General features: G+C 53.9%; 13 protein-coding genes across 13 annotated transcripts, besides 3 other annotated features; 7 read left to right on the forward strand and 6 right to left on the reverse strand.

Moving 5' to 3' along the window:
- Positions 1-562: 562 nt before the first annotated feature.
- Positions 563-1,108, forward strand: NFIA_101490 (nuclear transport factor 2 family protein; the record flags this gene model as incomplete). The annotated part of the gene is made up of 2 exons (XM_001266561.1): positions 563-772; positions 866-1,108. The coding sequence occupies 2 exons, from the start codon at positions 563-565 to the stop codon at positions 1,106-1,108; spliced, it is 453 nt and encodes a 150-aa protein (XP_001266562.1).
- Positions 1,109-1,390: 282 nt separating this feature from the next.
- On the forward strand, positions 1,391-2,188 carry NFIA_101500 (uncharacterized protein; the record flags this gene model as incomplete). The annotated part of the gene is made up of 1 exon (XM_001266562.1): positions 1,391-2,188. One exon carries the CDS (start codon positions 1,391-1,393, stop codon positions 2,186-2,188), a length of 798 nt encoding a protein of 265 aa, XP_001266563.1.
- Positions 2,189-2,382: 194 nt separating this feature from the next.
- Positions 2,383-2,893, forward strand: NFIA_101510 (uncharacterized protein; the record flags this gene model as incomplete). Its single annotated transcript, XM_001266563.1, has 2 exons — positions 2,383-2,589; positions 2,645-2,893. 2 exons carry the CDS (start codon positions 2,383-2,385, stop codon positions 2,891-2,893), a joined length of 456 nt encoding a protein of 151 aa, XP_001266564.1.
- Positions 2,894-3,297: 404 nt separating this feature from the next.
- On the forward strand, positions 3,298-4,960 carry NFIA_101520 (cytochrome P450; the record flags this gene model as incomplete). Its single annotated transcript, XM_001266564.1, has 3 exons — positions 3,298-3,497; positions 3,539-4,662; positions 4,737-4,960. The coding sequence occupies 3 exons, from the start codon at positions 3,298-3,300 to the stop codon at positions 4,958-4,960; spliced, it is 1,548 nt and encodes a 515-aa protein (XP_001266565.1).
- A 239-nt stretch (positions 4,961-5,199) lies between these two features.
- Positions 5,200-6,072, reverse strand: NFIA_101530 (SDR family NAD(P)-dependent oxidoreductase; the record flags this gene model as incomplete). Its single annotated transcript, XM_001266565.1, has 1 exon — positions 5,200-6,072. One exon carries the CDS (start codon positions 6,070-6,072, stop codon positions 5,200-5,202), a length of 873 nt encoding a protein of 290 aa, XP_001266566.1.
- A 534-nt stretch (positions 6,073-6,606) lies between these two features.
- NFIA_101540 (MDR family MFS transporter) lies at positions 6,607-8,509 on the reverse strand (the record flags this gene model as incomplete). Its single annotated transcript, XM_001266566.1, has 5 exons — positions 6,607-7,307; positions 7,361-7,541; positions 7,592-7,927; positions 7,988-8,248; positions 8,306-8,509. The coding sequence occupies 5 exons, from the start codon at positions 8,507-8,509 to the stop codon at positions 6,607-6,609; spliced, it is 1,683 nt and encodes a 560-aa protein (XP_001266567.1).
- Positions 8,376-8,422: a microsatellite.
- A 331-nt stretch (positions 8,510-8,840) lies between the features above and the next one.
- Positions 8,841-11,194, forward strand: NFIA_101550 (transcription factor domain-containing protein; the record flags this gene model as incomplete). The annotated part of the gene is made up of 5 exons (XM_001266567.1): positions 8,841-8,978; positions 9,028-9,245; positions 9,305-9,332; positions 9,386-9,883; positions 9,944-11,194. 5 exons carry the CDS (start codon positions 8,841-8,843, stop codon positions 11,192-11,194), a joined length of 2,133 nt encoding a protein of 710 aa, XP_001266568.1.
- A 23-nt stretch (positions 11,195-11,217) lies between these two features.
- Positions 11,218-12,844, reverse strand: NFIA_101560 (uncharacterized protein; the record flags this gene model as incomplete). Its single annotated transcript, XM_001266568.1, has 4 exons — positions 11,218-11,471; positions 11,524-11,788; positions 11,841-12,551; positions 12,620-12,844. The coding sequence occupies 4 exons, from the start codon at positions 12,842-12,844 to the stop codon at positions 11,218-11,220; spliced, it is 1,455 nt and encodes a 484-aa protein (XP_001266569.1).
- A 325-nt stretch (positions 12,845-13,169) lies between these two features.
- Positions 13,170-14,833, forward strand: NFIA_101570 (FAD binding domain protein; the record flags this gene model as incomplete). The annotated part of the gene is made up of 2 exons (XM_001266569.1): positions 13,170-13,788; positions 13,851-14,833. The coding sequence occupies 2 exons, from the start codon at positions 13,170-13,172 to the stop codon at positions 14,831-14,833; spliced, it is 1,602 nt and encodes a 533-aa protein (XP_001266570.1).
- A 315-nt stretch (positions 14,834-15,148) lies between these two features.
- On the reverse strand, positions 15,149-15,943 carry NFIA_101580 (putative hydroxysteroid dehydrogenase; the record flags this gene model as incomplete). Its single annotated transcript, XM_001266570.1, has 1 exon — positions 15,149-15,943. The coding sequence occupies one exon, from the start codon at positions 15,941-15,943 to the stop codon at positions 15,149-15,151; it is 795 nt and encodes a 264-aa protein (XP_001266571.1).
- Positions 15,944-16,220: 277 nt separating this feature from the next.
- Positions 16,221-16,823, forward strand: NFIA_101590 (putative scytalone dehydratase; the record flags this gene model as incomplete). Its single annotated transcript, XM_001266571.1, has 2 exons — positions 16,221-16,421; positions 16,473-16,823. 2 exons carry the CDS (start codon positions 16,221-16,223, stop codon positions 16,821-16,823), a joined length of 552 nt encoding a protein of 183 aa, XP_001266572.1.
- A 139-nt stretch (positions 16,824-16,962) lies between these two features.
- Positions 16,963-16,997: a microsatellite.
- A 29-nt stretch (positions 16,998-17,026) lies between these two features.
- NFIA_101600 (uncharacterized protein) lies at positions 17,027-18,461 on the reverse strand (the record flags this gene model as incomplete). The annotated part of the gene is made up of 3 exons (XM_001266572.1): positions 17,027-17,604; positions 17,660-18,179; positions 18,231-18,461. 3 exons carry the CDS (start codon positions 18,459-18,461, stop codon positions 17,027-17,029), a joined length of 1,329 nt encoding a protein of 442 aa, XP_001266573.1.
- Positions 18,462-19,215: 754 nt separating this feature from the next.
- Positions 19,216-20,145, reverse strand: NFIA_101610 (class I SAM-dependent methyltransferase; the record flags this gene model as incomplete). Its single annotated transcript, XM_001266573.1, has 1 exon — positions 19,216-20,145. One exon carries the CDS (start codon positions 20,143-20,145, stop codon positions 19,216-19,218), a length of 930 nt encoding a protein of 309 aa, XP_001266574.1.
- Positions 20,146-20,240: 95 nt separating this feature from the next.
- Positions 20,241-20,264: a microsatellite.
- The last annotated feature ends 34 nt before the right edge of the window (positions 20,265-20,298 follow it).

Genomic DNA, 20,298 nt, shown 5'->3' on the forward strand with positions numbered 1-20,298 from the left:
ACTCATCAAATAGTTGCTAGTGGTTTAACATCCAACTCCCTGGATCTACACTTGACCTGCCCAGTGCGGGTTCACAACCTAGAAACTAAACCTCACCACTATGAGTTCAGCGAGGGTTGGATTCGACACTAGTGGTTTGGTTATGCGACTCTACCAGAAGGCAAGAAATTAGATGGAATTTAGAGGACCATGATCCATAGAGGGTAAGAAATTAAGAGGATCTACAGATCTAGCTTTGTCCGTAAGGATAAATGATCAGTAGGAGCATAGTTTTTATCCCTGAAGGACTACCTAACCCATTAAAACCCTGGCCCTAAACTAGTTTCCAGTCCCATTTGAACCTTCGGGTCAATTGCAATCAATTCGCCCGGTCTGATCGCTCCTTTCGCCCGCCACCCGCCGCCAACAGACACTACTTCTGAGTATACTCAACTCAATATCCCGAGCAGCGTAAATACTCCATGGAATGGAAGCGCAAAGAACTGTAATTCTCTAGGCCCTGAAGCTCAATATAAAAAAATAGTCATCCTGCGATTCTCCCTCCCAGTATCAAGACGCGAAAATGCCCGCTCCAGCCAACATCCAGGCCGCCACACTGAACAAGTTCCTGGCTGCATGGCGGGAGGGAAGTGCGCCGGATACAATGGCTCTTTGGTCCGACGACTTCAAGCAACGATTACTGCCCCTCTCGCTGGGAGAAAGTTCGTTCCGGTCGCGCGATCAGGCCGCTTTGTTTTACCCCGGGCTCGTGGAGAATTTGAGGAATTGGGAGGTAAGATTCTGCTGTTGCTTGTATCGGAAGATTTCACCCACCTCCTTGCACCCGAACACTGGTAAGGGAACGGAAAAGCTCACAGCCCAGTAGCTTCATATCAAGGAAATTGTGCACGACCCTGATAGGGGCACAGCCGCGGTTTATGCGACTTCGCAAGCTGATACGCCCTTTCCGGGCGAGAAGTGGACCAACGAATACGCGATTTTTCTGTCTTTCTCTGAAGATGGGACCAAGGTTTGTAGACTGGAGGAAATGATGGACTCAGCCTTCTATCAAAGATTTGTTCCTAAGTTCCAGAAGTACTTGATGGGGCTTGGCGATTTGAAGAACTAGATTCTTCAGCTTTGTGTGCCGCGAGATGCTTGCTGTCCGAGGATCATGAAGAAACGATGCTAGAGGAATCTGTCCAATAAGCTTAGTCCATGTATGTATATCGGCATATAGGGGAATGGTCCCGCCAGAGCAATGGTCCAAGACTAGAACCTGGAATGGTCTCCCAATTGAGCATTGTAAACAAATATCCCATACTAATAGGCCTATATAGATACCCCATTCACGCCTCATGCGCGACATAACCCACTAGGCAACCTTGTCTCGTCTCCCAGCGCCAGAAAGATGTTCCCCAGAACCTACGCCGTCCTCGGCTCAACAGGCAACTGCGGCACAGCGCTCATTGAGAATTTGCTCAAGATGCCTGATGCTCGGATTCACGCCTACTGTCGCAACCGACCAAAGCTCCTGCAGATACTCCCTGACATCAAAGAATCAGACAGGGTTAGCATCTTCGAAGGCAACATCCAGGATGGCGAACTTCTACAGTCATGCCTGCGCAACTGCCATGCCGTCTTCCTTGTCGTCTCAACAAACGATAACATCCCCGGTTGCCATCTTGCACAGGCCACCGCCACTGCCGTAATCCAGGCGCTCCAGGATCTCAAACGCAACAACCCCACGTCCACCGTCATGCCTAAACTGGTGCTTCTTTCATCCGCTACGACCGACAGTCATCTCTCTCGTGACGTTCCATCACTCCTACGGTTCATCCTGCACCGGTCTGCGTCCTATGTCTACGAGGACTTAGTGGTTACGGAGAAGCTGCTCCATGCGCAGAAAGACTGGTTGACCAGTATATTCATTAAGCCGGGTGCCTTGTCGGTCGACATTCAGCGGGGTCATGCGCTGAGTCGGACGGACCAAGATGGCCCTCTGTCATACCTTGACTTAGCGGCCGCGATGATTGAGGCGGCCGACGAGGAGACGGGCTGTTACGACATGCAGAGTCTGGGCGTCGTTAATACAAATGGCAGGGCGAAGTTCCCGGCGGGTACCCCGTTGTGCATCCTGGTTGGTCTGCTGAGGCATTATTTTCCTTTTCTGCACCCGTACCTGCCGATGAACACGGGGCCGCGGTGAGATTACTATCCAATCGGATAATTCAGGAAGACTGGAACGCCGCGACGACAAAGGAACGGTCTGTTTCTCCCGAGCCTTGCGAGTGAGGACTTGGGTGCAAGTATATAAAAGAATAAAAACATACATTGCATTCATGATGATCCATCTGCCGGACTACGTATCTAATCTCGTCCATCATCCATATCCCTATAGCCATGCCTGCACCAGCTGAAGTCCAAGCGGCAACCCTGGAGAAATTTATCCAAGGATGGGCCGGATGGACCCCAGACGGTTTTCTCGCCAACTGGTCCGAAGATTGCACGCAGAAAACACTGCCTTTCAGCTCAGGGGTGCCAGTCCGCACCCGCCCAGACACCGAGCAGCTTTTTCCGGTTCTCATGTCCCTAATGTCCAATTTCACCGTAAGGAACGAAGCCTCTGTTGTCCAAAACCACCAGCTAATGCTAGATAACCCAGCTGGATATCCATAACGTTGTCCATGACGCACCGCAGGGCAAGGCCGTCATTTACGCCCTCACCAAGGCGGACACACCGTTTGGGCCGTATAGAAATGAGCATGCGCTCTTTCTATGGTTCAATGAAATCGGCGACCGGGTGCAGAAGATTGAAGAGATGTTTGATGCGGTGGTAATGAAGGAGTTTCTACCAAAACTGGACAAGTATGTGGCTGAAAACAAGATGCAGCTGGGAGCGAAGTTTAGTTAAATGATGCGTGCATTGAAGTACCATGGAGTGAGGTTGAACAACTTAGGTTTTGAATTCTGAATATGATTCCACACTTTGTATAACCAATCCGGACATGATTAGTGTAGTCCTAAAAGTAGTTTGATATACAGTATCCCGGCTAATATCTCAGTGACCTTTGTTATTGTGCAGGAATCTGGTATAAGATCGGGTCTAGCCTATCTCATTCACGCGAATCCACCGAGACGCCCGATTGTACTCCCTGTTCGCGCTGATCAGGACTTGCTTACGTTCAGTAAATCAATTCCCCGAGTGCCGCGTACTAGACCCAAGTCTACAAGAATTGAACGGCTTTTCAAATCATATAAAGCCAATCTTGTCAATGATCTGTCCTCTACCTGGCAGATCTACACTTACCTGCCATGATGGATTTCCAGATAATTTCCAGATTTACAGACGGCGCAGACTTCCAGTGGGCGAAGTTTGGAACCGCTGCCTTTCTAGCTGTCGTCCTCAGCGCCCTGGCCTTCCTTTCCTATACCCCCCGAGTTCACCAAAAGTCTCCTGCATTTACTTCTCACAAGTTACCGTTCATCGGCTCGTTGGGGTTCACGACCGAGCAATGGTGAGTAAAAGTCCTTTATGTAGATCGGCTGGCACTAACAGGAAGGCCAGGAATTGGTGGAAAAGTGCCACGGCCGAGTCGAAAACCGGCAACTTCAGCTTCTGGCTGGGGAAACGCCATGTGGTTGGAGTGACTGGCGAGGCTGCGCGCAAGATGTTCTTCACCCACGAGGCGTTGGACTTTGTCAGCGGCGCGCTGATCAGACCGATCAACATTCACTTCTGGCCTCCGATCCACGACATCTTCAGGCCAGACGTCAAAAGCAGCCGGAAAAATACTTACTTTCTCCGGCGCCTGTATGAGTTGCAGAGCACCGAGCAGCTCAATCACTATCTACCCCAGTTACTGAAGGATGCGCGAGTAGGGATGGCGGGCCTCTCCCGTGTGACGAAGCCATCCGTGTCTTGCTGGGAGACTGTCTTTACGCAGGACGTTCGCCTGCTATGCACCGATGAGATCATCGCTGATCCCAAGCTGCTCGCAACATTTGGTCGCCACGTGGAGACTCTTCTCTTTACGTTCAGCCATTACAATGTCTGTTTCCCCTGGCTGCCTTCGCCGTCGTACTACAAGCGCCGCTACGCGCGGTACGCCCTCTACAACCTCATGAAGGACATTGTGAACAAGCGACTGAAGAACGGTGCCCGGCGGCCGAACGACCCCGTCCAAATCCTGCTGGACTACAACGACAAATTGGACCACATCATTGAGTTCTTTATCACCGTGCTCTTCATCGCCCCGGCGAATTCCCGCATCATCGGCGGCCAGATGCTCAACATCATGTCCATTCACCGGGACTGGCAGGAAAAGGTCTATGCGGACATCAAGGCCGCGGCAGCGGCGCATTCACCGGACAAGAACGCGCCGCTCGTGGACCAGCTCGCCTCGATCCCCCTGCATGCCTGGGAAAACTCTTTCCCGTCGATCGACCTCTGCCTCCAGGAAACGATCCGCATGTGGACATCCTTCTCGATGGCCCGGTTGAACGTCTCACCTAACCCCATTCCAATCCCGGGAAGCGATGAGGTCATCCCGGCTAACACGTTTGTCTGCTATAACTCAACCGAAGTCAATTTCAGCGACACGCTGTACCCCGACCCGAAGAAATTCGACCCGGTACGGTTTCTGGACGGGCGAGAAGAATTCCGGAATGAGGCCTATGGATGTAAGTGACTGTCCCGCTTTTGGTCTTTGCGATAACCCGGTCTATAAAGCGATGCTGACGGATCGATCTGTAAGTCCTCGGTTGGGGCCGAGGGCGTCACCCTTGCCCAGGGATGCGCTGGGCGAAGCTGCAGCAAAATATTATTATTGCTTATGCCGTGGCCATGTACGATTGGAGTAGTTGCGATGAGACCGGGAAGCCTACTCCTCAGGCGGTGCATGTTAAGGAGTTGAATGCGGCGCGTGGGACTGTCTTACCATCTGCTTACTGCAAATTGGTTCCAAGGGAAAAGGTGTAGTTTCCGTGCCTCAGAGGACGATTTTTTGAGTATTATTAGGGTATTATGAAGAGGAGGGGAGGATAGTAGGTAAAACAACAGTTCATGGCTCCCAGTATGTTTAGATTGAATCATATGTTCCTGCACATTTCTGTCCTTTCCTGTATGAATGAGTATTTGTTTTCGAACACAGAACAGTAATAGAGGAGACAGTGCAATACCCTCCGTACCTACATACGTCTTACAAAAGTCTATTCAAACTAAACCACCAATCCAATTGTGAGGAACCTCCTATCTTGCAGAACCCTTCCCTTTAATCCAATCAGTTCGTCAACATCCCAGTTTGCCCAAAGATGCCGTCCATGCAAAAAGGAGCTCTCCGGCCCGGCCAGCCAAACGGCGAAATCCCCCGGCAGCGCCAGATCGTCCCATTTGTGCTCGTCCTTCGCAAAGTGTTGCGCCACGGCCGGCGTGTAGAATGCCCCAGGGTGAAACGAGAAGATTCGCACTGGGTTACGGTCCTGCTCCTGCTCCTGCTCCACGGCGAAATGCTGCAGAACCTGTGCGATAGCCGCCTTACTGGATCCATACCCGACCCGGCGCGTGGTGTGCACCTGCGCCGCGGCGGAGGAGATGTTGATGATCGTCTTCTGACCCGAGGCTGGAAGGGGCGTCTCAAGGTAAGCTTTTGTGAGGTTGAAGGCAGCGATGACATTGGTGTCGAACGCGTCACGGAGCTCTTGTTCGGTGATGACCGTTGCCTTCTCGCGTCGGTGGACGACCGCGACGCCGAGAACCAAGACGTCGACGGGGCCTAGCTCGTGCAGGATTTCGGTCATCCGGACACTATCTGTGACAGACGCCTGGAAGAGTACCACCCGGACGGACGGATAGGCAGCTTCGAGGGCGGCTTTGGCTTGTTCCTGCGGAGCGGCAGACCGCGAGACGATGGCGATGCAGGCGACGCCGGCTGCGGCAAAGGCCTTGGCGATGCTGAAGCCGACGCCGCTTGCGCCGCCTGTTATGAGTATCACCTTGCCTTGACCGTCAAAGCCGTGGTGCTTGGCAATACGATCGTAGGTTTCGGAGTGGTATATCTTAGTTGGGCGGGGCTGGGCTTCGAATAGAGACATCTTGTCGTGTATGGTTGTCCTTGTTGATGAGAAACAGATGAGAATGTCAAACCTGGATTCAATTGTCAGTATAGTTCCTTCTTCAGACATGTTCCCGGCCTGCTGGGCTTCGGGGGGTTGCGGGGGATTCGGGTGGTTTCTCAAATATGCTCCGCTGTTTTGCACGCGATGATTCAGTCACCGTTATTAATTGAACTAGAAGCAGGGGAATTTGATGGGAAGCGAAATTAGATTGACTGACTTTCCGCAACTATGGCGAAGGAAAGGGAAGAACAGTCTACGGTGTAGAGGTGGCGACAGCATGAAGAAAGCCAGAGATCATCGTATTGCGAGTGAAGACGGAAGAATTCGACAGTAGGCTTGGTTGGTCCAGTATAGAATACAGGTGTAGGGTTAAAGAACAGAGAAACAGTAGTTGGAATTATACAAACAGTCTATTTTTCCATAGTACAATAACTCAAATACTTGTAAGAGGGGATGCCTATTGGCCACCAGTGTACAGCATGCTCGTTGATCGCTGAACATGTTCCAATCTCACACCTTCCCAGTCTGCTTCTCGACCTTCTTTGTCTCCTTCTCCCCGTTCTCTGCAGAGGTCTTTCCTGCCGGCTTCTTCACGCTCCTCCACTCGAGGGCCGCAGCCCCGAGGACACTCAGACATGTCGGGATTAAACCGACACGAAACACCTCTCTCAGCGCCTCATTATATGCAATAAGAGCGGTATTACGCACACCATCCGGGAGCGATTGGAGCAAAGAAGTGGCGCCTCCAGAGGTGATCAAACTGGTATCAACCCCTTCGACCCCAGCCAACCTCTTCACCAGTTGATTGGCCAGAACGTTCTCTCCAGCCGATACAAACACCGACGCCCCTAGCAGAGTGGCGAACAGCATCAGGGCTAACCCGGTAGGCACGTCCTTCTTCGGCAGACTGGCCTGTGTCGCTAGGTTGGGTACCTGGAACGCCAAGCCCAGGCCGAGACCGTATATGATCTGGTACCCGATCCATTTCCCCGCGCCGGTATGCACCTCGAACGTGGTGAGCAGTCCGTTTCCCACGCACATAAGGCATGTCCCGACGATGGCGAGCGGTGTATAGTAGCCGATTTTGGTGTTCAGGGTGCCACCGCTTATAGACCCGGCTACCATAGAGATCATCAGGGGGAGCGTGCGAATGCCGGACTCGGAGGCAGACGCTCCTTTGATCGATTGGAACCAGATTGGGAGGAAGTAGACTACCCTTTGGTTAGCTGTTGCGTTTGGAAGAGGTGCGTCGCGGGACTCTTACTGATGATATAGTTTCCACAGTTGATGGTCAGGGTCGCCCAGCACGCCGCAGCGACACTACGTTGCTTCATGATCCGTGGAGGCAGAGTGGCGGTCCTCGGGAGAAGGACTTGGACGGCAGAAAAGCCGACCAAGAGGACGCCGGCGAGAGTCAACAAGGCGATCACCCGTCCGTTATTCCACTATAGATGGTTAGGTACGAATCAAGCAGGTCTAGGGTGGGCCCGCTCACCGGGTATGTCTGTCCCCCCCACTGCAATGCCAGGAGAAGGCAGACGGTGCCCGGGACCAGGAGGATGGTCCCGGGGATATCCAGTTGCTTGATCTTCTCGGACAAGGGGGCCCGGGCGGTAGGTTGGTCGGGGATCTTCAAAAAGATCAGGATAACAAGCATGGCCACGCCCCCGACAGGCAGATTGATGTAGAAACACCATCTCCAGGTGACGTTTGAAGTAAAACCACCGCCGATCAACGGGCCCACGATTGAAGAAACCCCCATCAGGGCACCAAACATGCCTTGGATCTGGGGACGCTTATGGAGAGGGACGACATGGACGATGCAGACCACCTGAAGAAAACATGATCAACCATGATTAGTCGAGACGGTGACAAGGGGGTATCCACTTACCACACCAGCAAAGATTCCAGCCGCACCCACACCGCAGATGGCTCGTCCCACGATCAGAGCAGTCGAGTTGGGAGCCGCGCCACTCAGGGCGGAAGACGCTTCGAAGACCAGGATACTCCACAGGAGGGTCCATTTGACCGAGAAGAGTGTATAGATCTTTCCAAAGATCAACTGCAACGCGCAGCAGGTCAACAGATATGCGCTCCCGTACCAGCCGACGCTTGTGAGCGAATGGAACTCGTCTGTAATTCGGGGGATGGCCTCGAAGTAGTTAGCAGAGGGCCGTAACGATGGTCTGGTCCTTGTGCAAATTCATACCGTGGCGAGGATAGTTCTGTCTAGCGCGACGAGGAACATACTCAGGAGCACTGAGATGATCACAATAACTGTCGTCGTCGTCGTCGTCGTCGGTGGTGTCGTTGTCGTTGTTGTTGTTTTCTCGGGTTCGGGACTTTTAGGCTGAGTCGGTGCATCTGCTGAGGTTTCGGCAACTTGAGCCGAGTCATGAGTTTCTGGAGGCATGGCGATGGGCTTTTCTTGGACTATCCCTCAGGTACGGTGCATGAGATGCAAATGGAGACTGAGGCAATATAAATATATATCATCGGACGTAGACCAACAAGTGCGGGAAGTGGCAAGCGACCCCCTTCCCGGTCATTAGTTGGACCCGAGAAGCCACAGATAGTCAGGGATGTCCATTCTGCATAGTAACCTATGACCCTATCAAGTGTGTTGTTCAATATTCACAGACGCCATCATGCGAGATGCCACGGAGGATAGTTCGGGAGATAGAATAGTCCGAATACTTAGCCGCGGTCCATTCAAAAGGCCGAAATACCCTCCGGCACCCCCCATGTTTCTTCTGCATTTTCCCATCTCCGTTCATCATCCTCGTCCCATCGCATCGCATCGCATTCAGCATGTCGACAGATCATTCGGCAAGGTCGCCCCGCCTCCGGGCTTGTGTGAGATGCCAACAGCGAAAAGTCAGGTGCGATCATAAATCCCCCTGTGGGAATTGTGTCGCATCTGACACACAGTGTGTCCCTGCAACGCTCACTCCGCGACGTCGTCGATTTCAAGAGCGAGTTCTATTAGACCGCCTGCGCCACTACGAGGGCCTACTTCGCCAACATAACATTGATTTTGAACCCCTGCATCCCCAAGCCAAGCAGGAGCCTGTCGCCGCTGACGTCTCTCGGGGCTGTGAACGGTCAGAATCGGCGAGGGCACAGACCCCTGTCCAGTCTCAGGCAGTGTTCGACACCTGATTAGCCCAAGTTTACCACAGGAAGTAACTAACTAGTCCTTTTATAGCGACCTCTGGCAGGCCATTAGCCGAGTGGTACGTTCGATTCCTAGTTGTTGTCGTTACGGCAGCCGTTAACCCTAGAGAAGACACTTGAACCCGAAGAAAACGACGACAACAGTCCAGATGTGCAGGCTGACGGGGTACAAAACGCCTGGGACCATCACGTCGACCAGCCGGAAGCAAACGACCAGACCGGTGATGATCTGCTGTTTGGTCAACCACAGGCTGATGTGAATGTCCTCGCCTTGCATCCCGAACAAGTCCAGATCTTTAGGCTCTGGCAGACGTATCTGGAAAACGTCAATCCCCTGCTGAAAGTGACCCATACGCCGACGCTCCAGCCACGGATTGTCGATGCGGTCAGCGATCTTGAAAATATCCATCCTACCTTGGAGGCACTCATGTTTAGCATCTACTGCATCGCGGTTATGAGTCTGGCCGATAACGAATGTCATCGGCTGCTCAGGTCGTCCAAGGAAGATCTGCTGGCGCGCTACCGGTTGGGGTGTCGGCAATTGCTGATCAAGTGTCGGCCCTGGCAGTTTACCAATGTCGATGGCTTGACCGCAGTGTACCTCTACTTGGTATGCAGTCCGTCCGTGTTCCGATGAGATGAGAAATACCACATATAGTAACGGTTTTAGGTCTCCGTTTCGCCGCAAACAGACCCGCGCTCGCTCTCCTCTATGCTGGCCGCCGCCCTCCGGATGGCACAACGGATGGGGCTCCACAATGAGTCGACATACACTCGATATACTGCCGTGGAGGCCGAGATGCGCCGAAGACTCTGGTGGTCATTGGTGATTTTCGATCATCGCATGTGCGAGATGTCCGACTACAAGGTCACCACGTTGACACCCACTTGGGACTGCCGGATTCCGTTAAACGCCAACGACTTTGAGATTCGACCTGACACCAATTCCTGCCCCCCCACCAACGAGAAGCCGACAGAGGCGCTGTTCGCGGTTGTTCGAAGCGAACTCGCCGACCTGATTCGCCATACCTCCTTTCACATCAACTTTGTCAACCCGGTACTGGCGGCGGTGGCTAAGGCAAAGGATCCTGGCCATATGTCCCTTCCTGCAGACGATGAGATGTTGACTATACAGAAGGCAATCGAGGAAAAATATCTCGCTTTTTGCGACCCCGCTGACCCGCTCCATTATATGACAATCTGGACGACGCGCGGCTACCTGGCCAGAAACCGCCTGCTGGAGCACTACGCACGGCACTTGGCGTCGCCAGCGATGCAGCAGACAGACGCGCAGCGCAACGCTGCCCTGTCCTACGCTCTGCAGATGCTGGAGTGCGATACGAGACTGCGAGTCTCCCCTTTGACCAGTCGGTACCGGTGGCTGGTAGATTTCCACGTCCCAGCCCTGGCATACATCCACGTCCTGAACGACCTCAAGAAACGACCCACAGAAAGCCACGTGGGGAAGGCCTGGCAGGCCATGAGCGAGAATTACGAAGCGCGCGCCATGCATCCCAAGCCCAGCGGGCAGGGTGTCTTCACCGTCTTTGCAAGGGTGGTTCTCCAGGCTTGGGGAGCGCGGGAGATATTCCTCCGGCAACGGGGCATGCCTGTGGAGACACCCCAGATTGTGTTGGATATTCGCAACAAAGTAGGGCAGACGAGTTCGGGATCCTCCATGGTACCGAGCTGCAGCACCGGAGAACCGCCTCACAGCAGCATCGCGATCGGTACCAATTCAGAGACGATTCCCACACAGATGAACTTCACCGGTCACAGTGCCGACGGACAAGCCTTCCCAGGTCCGGACCTAGGACCCAGCAGCTTCCCCGACGTCGCTGGACCGCCTGGTATGGACATTGATATAGATCAATTCTGGACTGCAATGGATTGGAGGTTGATGCATACACAGGCCTGGTAATATACGCATTTCTAAGGCGGATGCTAGGTACAAGGACTCTCCTCTCGCAGCGCTTGCTCAATGATATCCCAATTCTGCGTTGTCCTTGTTCCACTAAGCCAGTAATTGCCCTGCTCATCTTTCCCGACAATAGGGAACATCTCGGTGAACTTGTAAGGTGTCTGGACATTCTGGATGTACTTCGGCCTCACCGGACCAGCACCCTTTAAGGCGGCAGCCGAAAAGTCCAACCCAAAGAAGTCAATCTTGGTCCAGTTTGAGAAGCTCAGCATGTGCACTGTCACGCATTAGCACACACCCTCTTGAAGCACAACAAAATAATTGCATACTGGAACTATCACCAAAGAACGGAGGAAGCTTGTTTTGACCTGACGCACGAAGCAGCGCGCAGTATGCTTCCGTCTGCTCGGCCGTTGTTTGCTGCTTAATGGCGCGTCGGATCTGCCATGCCGTATAACTCAGCGGTCGCCCGAGGACGTCTTTGACCGGGAGAAGAACGTTGAAGAAGAAGGCACAGTTGGCGATGTACGGCTGGTCAGCGGGAAGATACTGTCGCAGGACCTTTCTGGCGGAGAAGGCGTTTTGAATGGCGACCTACACGCGTCAATACTGCTAGGAAATGGACGATATCAGCTCGGCGCCTTACTGTTCGGTCTGGATATTGTGATAGATGCGACACTGCCAAACGTGCCACCCACGCTGTCAGAATGTCCCCTTCGGACACGAATGGCCTCTCCTCACCAGGTCCGGGCGGAGAAGAAAGCAGCTCCTTCATTGCCACCGCGTGCAGGTTCTTGACGAATCCAGCAGGTAAACAAATAATGCGTGTTTCCTGGCTGCGAAAGAACAAGTCCGTGACATTGCTTAGCGCCCAGCGGATCATCCCCAACGTGGAAGTCTTTCGGTCCGCCAGCGCATGTGGCGATAGGGGGTTCGTTCCAAGGTCCTTGAGCGCGTCCTCCCTGTAAGTTACTGGAGTAGGAATCTGATCTTCTCTTCCCAGCATAACCAGATTCCACGCATCGAGGATGGCTTTCTTGGCTGTGGCGTCAAATGCAGCATGTATCCAGTTCAGAGTGAGAACTGTGGCATCATGGAAGGAGACGACGTGTAGGCCGACAACTGACCGGTCTTCGTACAGGTAGTCGTCCAGCTTGCTTGGACAGTTGAGGCCCTCGTAAAGGGGCCGTAGGTCCTCGGCATTGCCGACAATGGCGGGCTGCGAAGATGGTTTTGGGAGAAAAGAGGAAACTGGGTGTTGTGACAGCGGCGCTTCATGATGAATATGGGTTTGGGTGATAGCTGGTCGTTGGCATGAGAATTCAGTCGGGATGTGGAATTCGAGCTGACCAGCGGTCTGCTCCATGTAGATGTATATCAGAATTAGAACCTATTAAATCAAACGACTTCTGAATGATCACATACGTTCCTCCGGAGCCGAGCCGCTAGCTTTTGCCAGCCTGCTCGCTGTCCCAGGCGCTCGAGCGCATCCTGCAGCTTCAAGACGTCAAGCGCTTCGTCGAACACGAACATTGAGTGCAGCACGAACGTCTGCAGGAGCAGGGTATCGTCGAAGAAGGGCAATTCGACCACCTCATCTCCGGCCACCACGCGTGGTGCGACTTTCGTTTGCTTGAAGAAGTTGAACATAGCGAGTATGATATAACGATCAAACCCAGCGTGGACGTACAGTATCTCGCGCAGGACGCAATGTAATAACCATTTCCAACAGTATGGGGACGCTTGGGACCATCTGACCAGGTACTTGGTCTATTTGGGCCGATGTCAGAACCCCCTTGTAGTTAATGTGCCGATACTCGGGCAAATGACTGGGAGCATATCGAATTCACCCGGTTAACCGATGGACCAAACTACTGAACCCCAGACCATTTATGATGTAGATGCGAGGATATAACGCTGAGCCTCGGCACTATGCAGAAATTACCATATCGAACAGTCCCACAGACACACTACCATGGGCAGTATCACCGAGTCCCAGGAACCACTGCGTTTTTTCGCAACCGGCGATAAACATGAGTTCGATCCAGAGAACTGGACATCTGAGGATCCGCTTCCTCCGCGCGGTCCCCCGACATACGTGCAGGTGCTGATTGTAGGTGCTGGCTTTGCCGGGCTAATGGCAGCTCTCGAATGCTGGAGAAAAGGCCATGATGTGGTCGGTATTGTCGAGCGCAACCAGGGCCCCAACTACAGCGGCGATCTCATCATCATCCAGCCGTCCGCACTCGAGATCATGAAGCACTGGCCGCAGATGCGCCGTGAACTGGAGGAAGACAAGGTCACCGTGGGCACGTACTACTACCGCCATAATGGCGAGCTCGTCGATGGCCCCGCTCAGCCAAACTACAATGCGCTCGAGTATGTGGCCGAGCGGGAGGCGCGGCCGGGGGGGTTTCCCTACGTTGGTGCTGTGCAGATCCGGAAGAAGTTCTATCGCATGCTCCTGCGCCAGGTTGCGAGGCTGGGCTTCCGGGTGGATTATGGCCAGCGCGTCGAGAGCTACTTTGAGGATGAGAGCGCTGGAGTTGCCGGTGTTCGGATGACGGACGGATCCATTCGCAAAGCGCATGTGGGTAAGTGCCCTAAGTGACCCCTTTATACCCATCCTTGGGTCCAAGATACTTATTCTATGCAGTCGTCGCTGCAGATGGTTTCCGCTCTCGCTCCGAGCTGCTGATTGCCGACGAGTATCTGCCCACGCAATCTAGCGGCATGTCTGTGTACCGCACAGCCTTCCCAGCGAAGCTGGCGTTCACGGATGAGGCGGTCCGGCAGCGCTGGGGAGGCAAGCACACCTATGAGTTCTGGATGGGGTCCGGCATGCACATTGGGCTATACTTGTCGCCCGAGCTGGCTGCGTTTGGAATCACGCCGCGCGACCATCTGCTAGACAAGAACAAGGTTGCGCGTGAGTCGTGGGACCCCGACGTGAGCCCGGACGAGGTGATCGACGTGCTGCGCCGGGCCAAAGTGCCAGGGGAGTCAGACTCCGACTGGCACCCGGTCCTCGAGGCCCTCGTCCGCACCGCCCCCCGGAGCAGCATTATCCACTGGCCGCTGCGCTGGCGTAACCTGCGTCGCGAATGGGTCTCGCCTGGTGGTCGTGTAGTACAGATCGGGGACGCAGCGCACTCCACGGTACCCTCCTCAGCCGCAGGCGGTACCCTGGCCCTCGAAGATGCGATTACGTTGGCTACAAGCCTGCAGATTGCCTCGAACCCGGCCGCCACCTCTGCACACGGCGCTGGTGCCGGGGCAGGCGTCCCACTCGGCACTCGAGTCTACAACCTGCTCCGGTACGAGCGCGCGAGCTGTACTCAGAAAATGGCCTTTGTGAATGCACAGGTTCTTAGCGACACCACTGACTGGGATGCTGTGAGAGCCGACCCGAGCAAGGTCCGCGTGCGCTATCCCAAGTGGTTCTTCCGCCATGACCCTGAAGGCTATGTGTATGAAAAGTACGGCCAGGCATTCGCCCATTTGGTCAGCGGAGCCGAATTTGACAACACCAATATTCCCCCTGGCCATCAATTTGTGCACTGGACACTGGAGGGAATCCATCGGGAAATGGCGGCCGGGAAGAAGGTGGAGGACCTACTGGATGGAGATTGGACGTAGATGCTGATTCACTACTGCATTATGACATTCCAAAGCTTTAAGTAGAATCATAGTAAATTGTTAATGTCAGTGCCTGAGCCAATATCAAATGGCAGATCTCATACTCATATTGTCCATTGCTTGGATACGACCAGGTCTGAGTCTGAGTTTGGGACCAGAAGTAAAGCTGGAATTTATCAGCATTCCAGCCATCAACCCACATTTGAAAACACTGGGTTGGTATGAAGTTAATTACTGAGATCGACAGCTGTAAAGAGGCATATAGATTGATTTGCGATGATCTCATTCAATAATATAAACAAGTCCCATTCACCTTCACGCCGCCCCTCCATCCAGAGTGATGACCTTCCCGTTAACCCACTCGCCCTCCTTGCTAACGAGAAAACTAACGACATTAGCAATATCCTCCGGGAACCCATTGCGATGCAGGGGCGATGCGTGTGCCGCCATCTGCTGCCTTTCCTCCGCCGTGAACTTCTCCCCATTTGGGATATAATGGTGCGAGACTGCATGGAACATGTCTGTTAGAGTGCCGCCAGGGGCGACCCCATTGACGGTGATCTTCTTGTCACCGCAGTCCTTGGACAGGATCCGCACAAACGAGTCGATGGCCCCTTTAGACCCCGAGTAGACCGAATGGCGAGGCACGCTGAAGTCTTTGGACGTATTGGACGAGGTGAGAATGATCCGACCTCCCTCGCTCAGCACGCGGTATGCCTCTCGCGCGACGAAGAACTGGCCCCGCGTGTTGAGGCTGAACACCCGGTCGAACTCCTCCTCGGTCACGTCCTTCAGGTGCCCGAAGCTGACGACCCCGGAGTTGCTGACGGCGATATCCAGGTGCCCGAAGTGGGCGACCGCATCGTCAAAGAGCTTCGCAGTTTCCGCCACGCGGCGCATGTCGGCCTTGAAAGCGACGGCGTCGGAGCCAAGGGCCTTGATTTCGGAGACGACCTTCTCTGCGTGCTCGGCAGAGTTGGCGTAGTTGACAACGACTTTGGCGCCCAGTCGGCCTAGTTGTATGGCGATGGCTGCGCCGATTCCGCGTCCGGAGCCAGTTACCAGGGCGACTTTGCCGTCCAGCCGGCCGGGAGTGTAGGGGATCGTCATGGTAGAGTATTAGACCTTGTCACAGGAGAGAATTGAGAATCTATGGAGGATTAGACTTGAGAACAAATGCGATGTCAGGAACCCTCTAAGGTACTTTATCTATCAACAAAATCCCGTTCACTATTGTCCCGGATTCGGCCCCGCGACAATGCAAAGTGGATATCGGAACATTTACTAGTATCGCGCGTGGTCGGTAGAAATGGTTATTTATAGCGAGAATCAACTCCCCCTGGGAATTTGAAGGCAAATCCGACTCACTCATCAGACAGTTATCAACATGACCAAAGCTGTTCCCCCGAAGACGCCGGCCTACGAAGGTGCGCCCAACCCTGACCCCCTCATCCGAGACATGAAATTGGAGGGAAGCTCACAGATCTCAGACGCCGTAGGATGCCAGATCGCATTATTCGAATGGGCCGAGAGCTACGATACCAAAGACTGGGGCCGTCTGGCAAAATGCATCGCGCCAACCCTCCGCGTGCGCCATCCCTGTCCATATGCATTGTAGCGCCCCTTCTAACTGCTATAGATTGACTACCGGAACGTAATTGGCAAGCTGTGGGAGGCCATGCCTGCCGACGAGTTCCTGGCGATGGCATCTAGCGAGAAATTCTTGGGCAACGCGCGCATCAAAACGCAGCATTTTGTCGGCGCTGGGAAGTTGGTGCAGACCCATGAGGACCGAATCACCGGCCATCATCAGATGCGGGTTGCGCATCAGAAGTATAGTGATGATGCGTTGACAGAGGTCTTGTATACGGGCCATGGCCATGGAAAGGCTACTGTGCAGTTTTGCTTGGTTGATGGGGTGTGGAAGTTTGCCGGCCTGGAGCCAGAGATTCGCTGGGCTGAGCATGATCTGGAGAAGATTTTTGAATAGGTCTAGTTGCCCGTACGCTAGTATTCGAAATAGCATATTGATAGCGCTCCATCGGGAGATCGTTGGCTGATCGATTATGAGTAGCATTCCAGGTGGATGGATACGATCTCAGCACCCTGTTTGCCCTCGCTCCCTGCAGTCTTCTTCTTCTTCTTCCTCTTCTTCTTGTCCTTCCATAGCCATAGCCAGTCCTCCCGTATTAGCTAGCTAGGTAAATCCCTCTGGTACTCGACCGTTACAGCAACAACCAAATTGTTCCGCGAGCGTAGTTTAGAGGTTACGACCAATTTTCCAAGGCTGTCCCGAACCGTGTCAATCGTTTCTAGCAACTCGAGCATCTCCATCTCGCCCTCGTCCGCCATCTGCCAGAGCGCCAGATCCCGAGACCGGGCCGTCGCCTCAACTTCAGCGTCAGGGAGGCTCCCAGGCTGGGGCAGAAGACGAGGCGTTAGGATCAGCAGGATGCCGCTACGCGACCGCAGAACGTCGAGGTGCACGGCAAGCTCCGTCATCACCGCACTCGGGGAGGACGACGCGAACGGGAGATGCAGGATGTAGACAGCGGCGCCCGCTGCCGTCTGCCGTGTCCCGAGGATGCGACTCGTCGCCGTAATCCGGGGGTGGAACTCCTCTTGGGTGATGGCAGCGGCTGGGTCGCTGATCTGGACGGTGAAATGGAGGGCTGGGTAAAAGTGCGCCAGGCGTCGAGCTATCGACGTGGACCACGAAGAGACGCCGACCTGCGCGTGACAGTGGTCAACCCGGGATACGGCATGGCATACTTACACCAGTAGTTCGTCCGGGAAAAGGGACACATGGAAATACCTCTATTATACTTCCGTCGCGCCCGTTGGTCAGTTTGGGCCAGTCCAGCTGCGTGAGAACGGCGGCTATATCGTCGGCCGTATGTAAACCCGCCGCGTGGTGAAGATATGCCAACCATTGACGATTCAGCTTTGGCCGCCGTTTGCAGGCGGTATGGAATTCCATGCCCCTGGGCAAGACCAGGTCGCATGGAGTACCATTGGATGGAGGCGAGCTCGATTTCTCTTTCACTTGGGCGGTTTGGGGCATCTGCAATGCAGTTGGAGCTGCGGACTCAGAGAGAAACATGGCGGCATCCAGAAGAGACGGGTTCGAGAAGAAGGATGCCGATAAAGGTGTATGGGCCACATGGTCACGCTCTGGCTCGCGAAGAAAGCCAGCCGTCGCAGTCAACCGGATGATGCGGCGCAGGCGAGACTCTGGGACGTTGGTCAAGTCGGCGATATCTTTGATCGGCGCACTCCCCATCAACGGGATGCAGGCCAGGATTTGGAACTCACCGAGCCACCGCAGACACGCGAGGATTTCGCTCTGGAGTCGCGTTAGCTGAGTCGTTCAACGGCTTAGGCGTGATGGATGCACAACCTGGCTCGCGAGATGCTGCAGAAAGTCTGTCGGCCCGCATATCAACGTCCTAAGCTTGGTGGCAACCGCTAAGATGTTTCCCTTTGCTCTCTGAACTTCTTCTGGCTCAAAAGGTGACTGATTATTGAAGGCTTGCTGGGCGTTTCCACTTCCAGCGTAGCTCGCCAGGCTCGTAATGGCAGTGGCGAGCTCGTTGCTGCAGCTTTGGAGCTGGGCCAGATCGTCCATCCTGTGATAAGATGACGGCTGTGGAGGGATAAGCCAAGTAGACGTGGCGTCCAATACACTAACAGTGGGCCAGTCTTTTCGGCTGAGGCTGTTGGAGCAATTGTTGACCAACACGCCTCTGGCATGTTACTTTCTGCCTATTCTGCGCGTGCCTCCATCTCCTTCTCTTATACGTGTCCCCGTACATGCACCCTTGCCCATGTTCGGGGATGTCTAATATCCGAATTCAGCGTGTTTCCAGTGGCCGAGATAGGTCATGCGGATCTTTCTAGCCCCCGAATAGATTAGCATGCCACGATGTAACCATTATTAATCATGTTGTCCGTGCGTCCTAGCGAGATGTTTATCATTGTATCAATGGCTACTTCACATCCCAGCTAATACGACCCGGTCACCCCTATGGCTGACGTGTTCTTCTGCAGAATCCTTGCAGCGGACAGGCACCGAGCTGACCGAAGTTGATTTTTTTCATTATGGGGCAGTTCGAAGGCCTACTACTATCCAAGTATTGCATGTAACATTTTCCTCTACCTTAGGTGAGCTTTAGGTGAGCGGTTTATATTAATATTCATGCAATTAACGTTGACATAGTCGTGTGTAACTATGTATAGGAGATATGGCATTCAATATATGTACCTAGAATGACGCGATTTACCGTGGATTCCAAGGATGCTCTTAGTTAGAGGCGTGGCTTGAGAGATCCAGGCGGATTACGCACTATATATATATATATATAACCTTGCCGCAGCCCTAGCTAAGATCGTGTCGCTAAGATGACCTTGACCGGAAAATAGCCCCGTACAGGTTTCCCATCCGCGAGAATCTCGTCTAGTTCCTGGTACAGGCTCGTGAAGACATCGGGAAACTGCGACACAAATGGAAAAGACTCGAAATGCTCCTTCACCCCCGCCAGGTCCGTCTCAAAGCTCCAGCCCTCATCGTGCTCGTAGATCTCGACATCGTCCGGTCCCGTGTAATTCGGTTCGACAGATGTGGTTTGATAGACATCGTCTAGAGGCAGCATGCTCTGGATGCCCCCATCCGTCATATTTAGATGAATTCGCAGCGCGCCCGGAGTGAAAGTCCCACGCGGGAGCGGGGCAACATTATACGTTCCCTGCGTTCGTAGCATAACCCGCGCAGTCTCCATAGGATCATTGGCCTTGTTAAGGAGCTGCCGTCCTCCCTCGCGGCTAATGCGATCCCACAAGCTCTGCAGCCGGGCATCGTGAAATCGCGCAGGACCAAAGCCGGCCGTTGCAAAAGTGCCCCCCGGTCGCAACTGATGTGCGATAGCGGCCATGGCGATGTCTTGGGGGTCTGCGAAATGCATCACGTTGGTTGCGAAGACCATGTCGATGCTGCCGGCCGCGATATCGTCGGCGTCTTGCAGCCGGGACGTGCGGAAGCTGAAGCCCTCCTCCCCTTGTAGTCGACGGCGGGCTAATTCAATATTGTTCGCCACGATATCGGATACGATAACATGGTCGAAACGGGAGCGCAGTCGCAGGGCGTAGGGACCGTTGCCTGCACCAACGTCGTGGACGGTGCCAAACTGCCCCCCCTTGGCCTTGTGGTAGTCGAAAATGCGGTCAAAAAAGGAGTCGGGCACTCGTGGTCGGCCCTTCAGGTAGTTTTCCCAGAAGACATCGTCCCGGGCAAAGAACTTGTCATTGACTTCCATCTTGTGGAGTGAAGCAAGAGTATCAATCTCCAGTCTGCACACACAGCTGTATTTGCTAAATCTTTCACTACGGTTCGGTCAACGCCCTGACTACCTATGTATGTATGTATGTATGTATGATAGATGTCAATCCGGCGTAATAACCGCGCGGGC

This window comes from Aspergillus fischeri, genomic scaffold (assembly GCF_000149645.3).
Source record: "Aspergillus fischeri NRRL 181 1099437636245 genomic scaffold, whole genome shotgun sequence".
In the NCBI taxonomy this organism is placed as follows: domain Eukaryota; kingdom Fungi; phylum Ascomycota; class Eurotiomycetes; order Eurotiales; family Aspergillaceae; genus Aspergillus; species Aspergillus fischeri.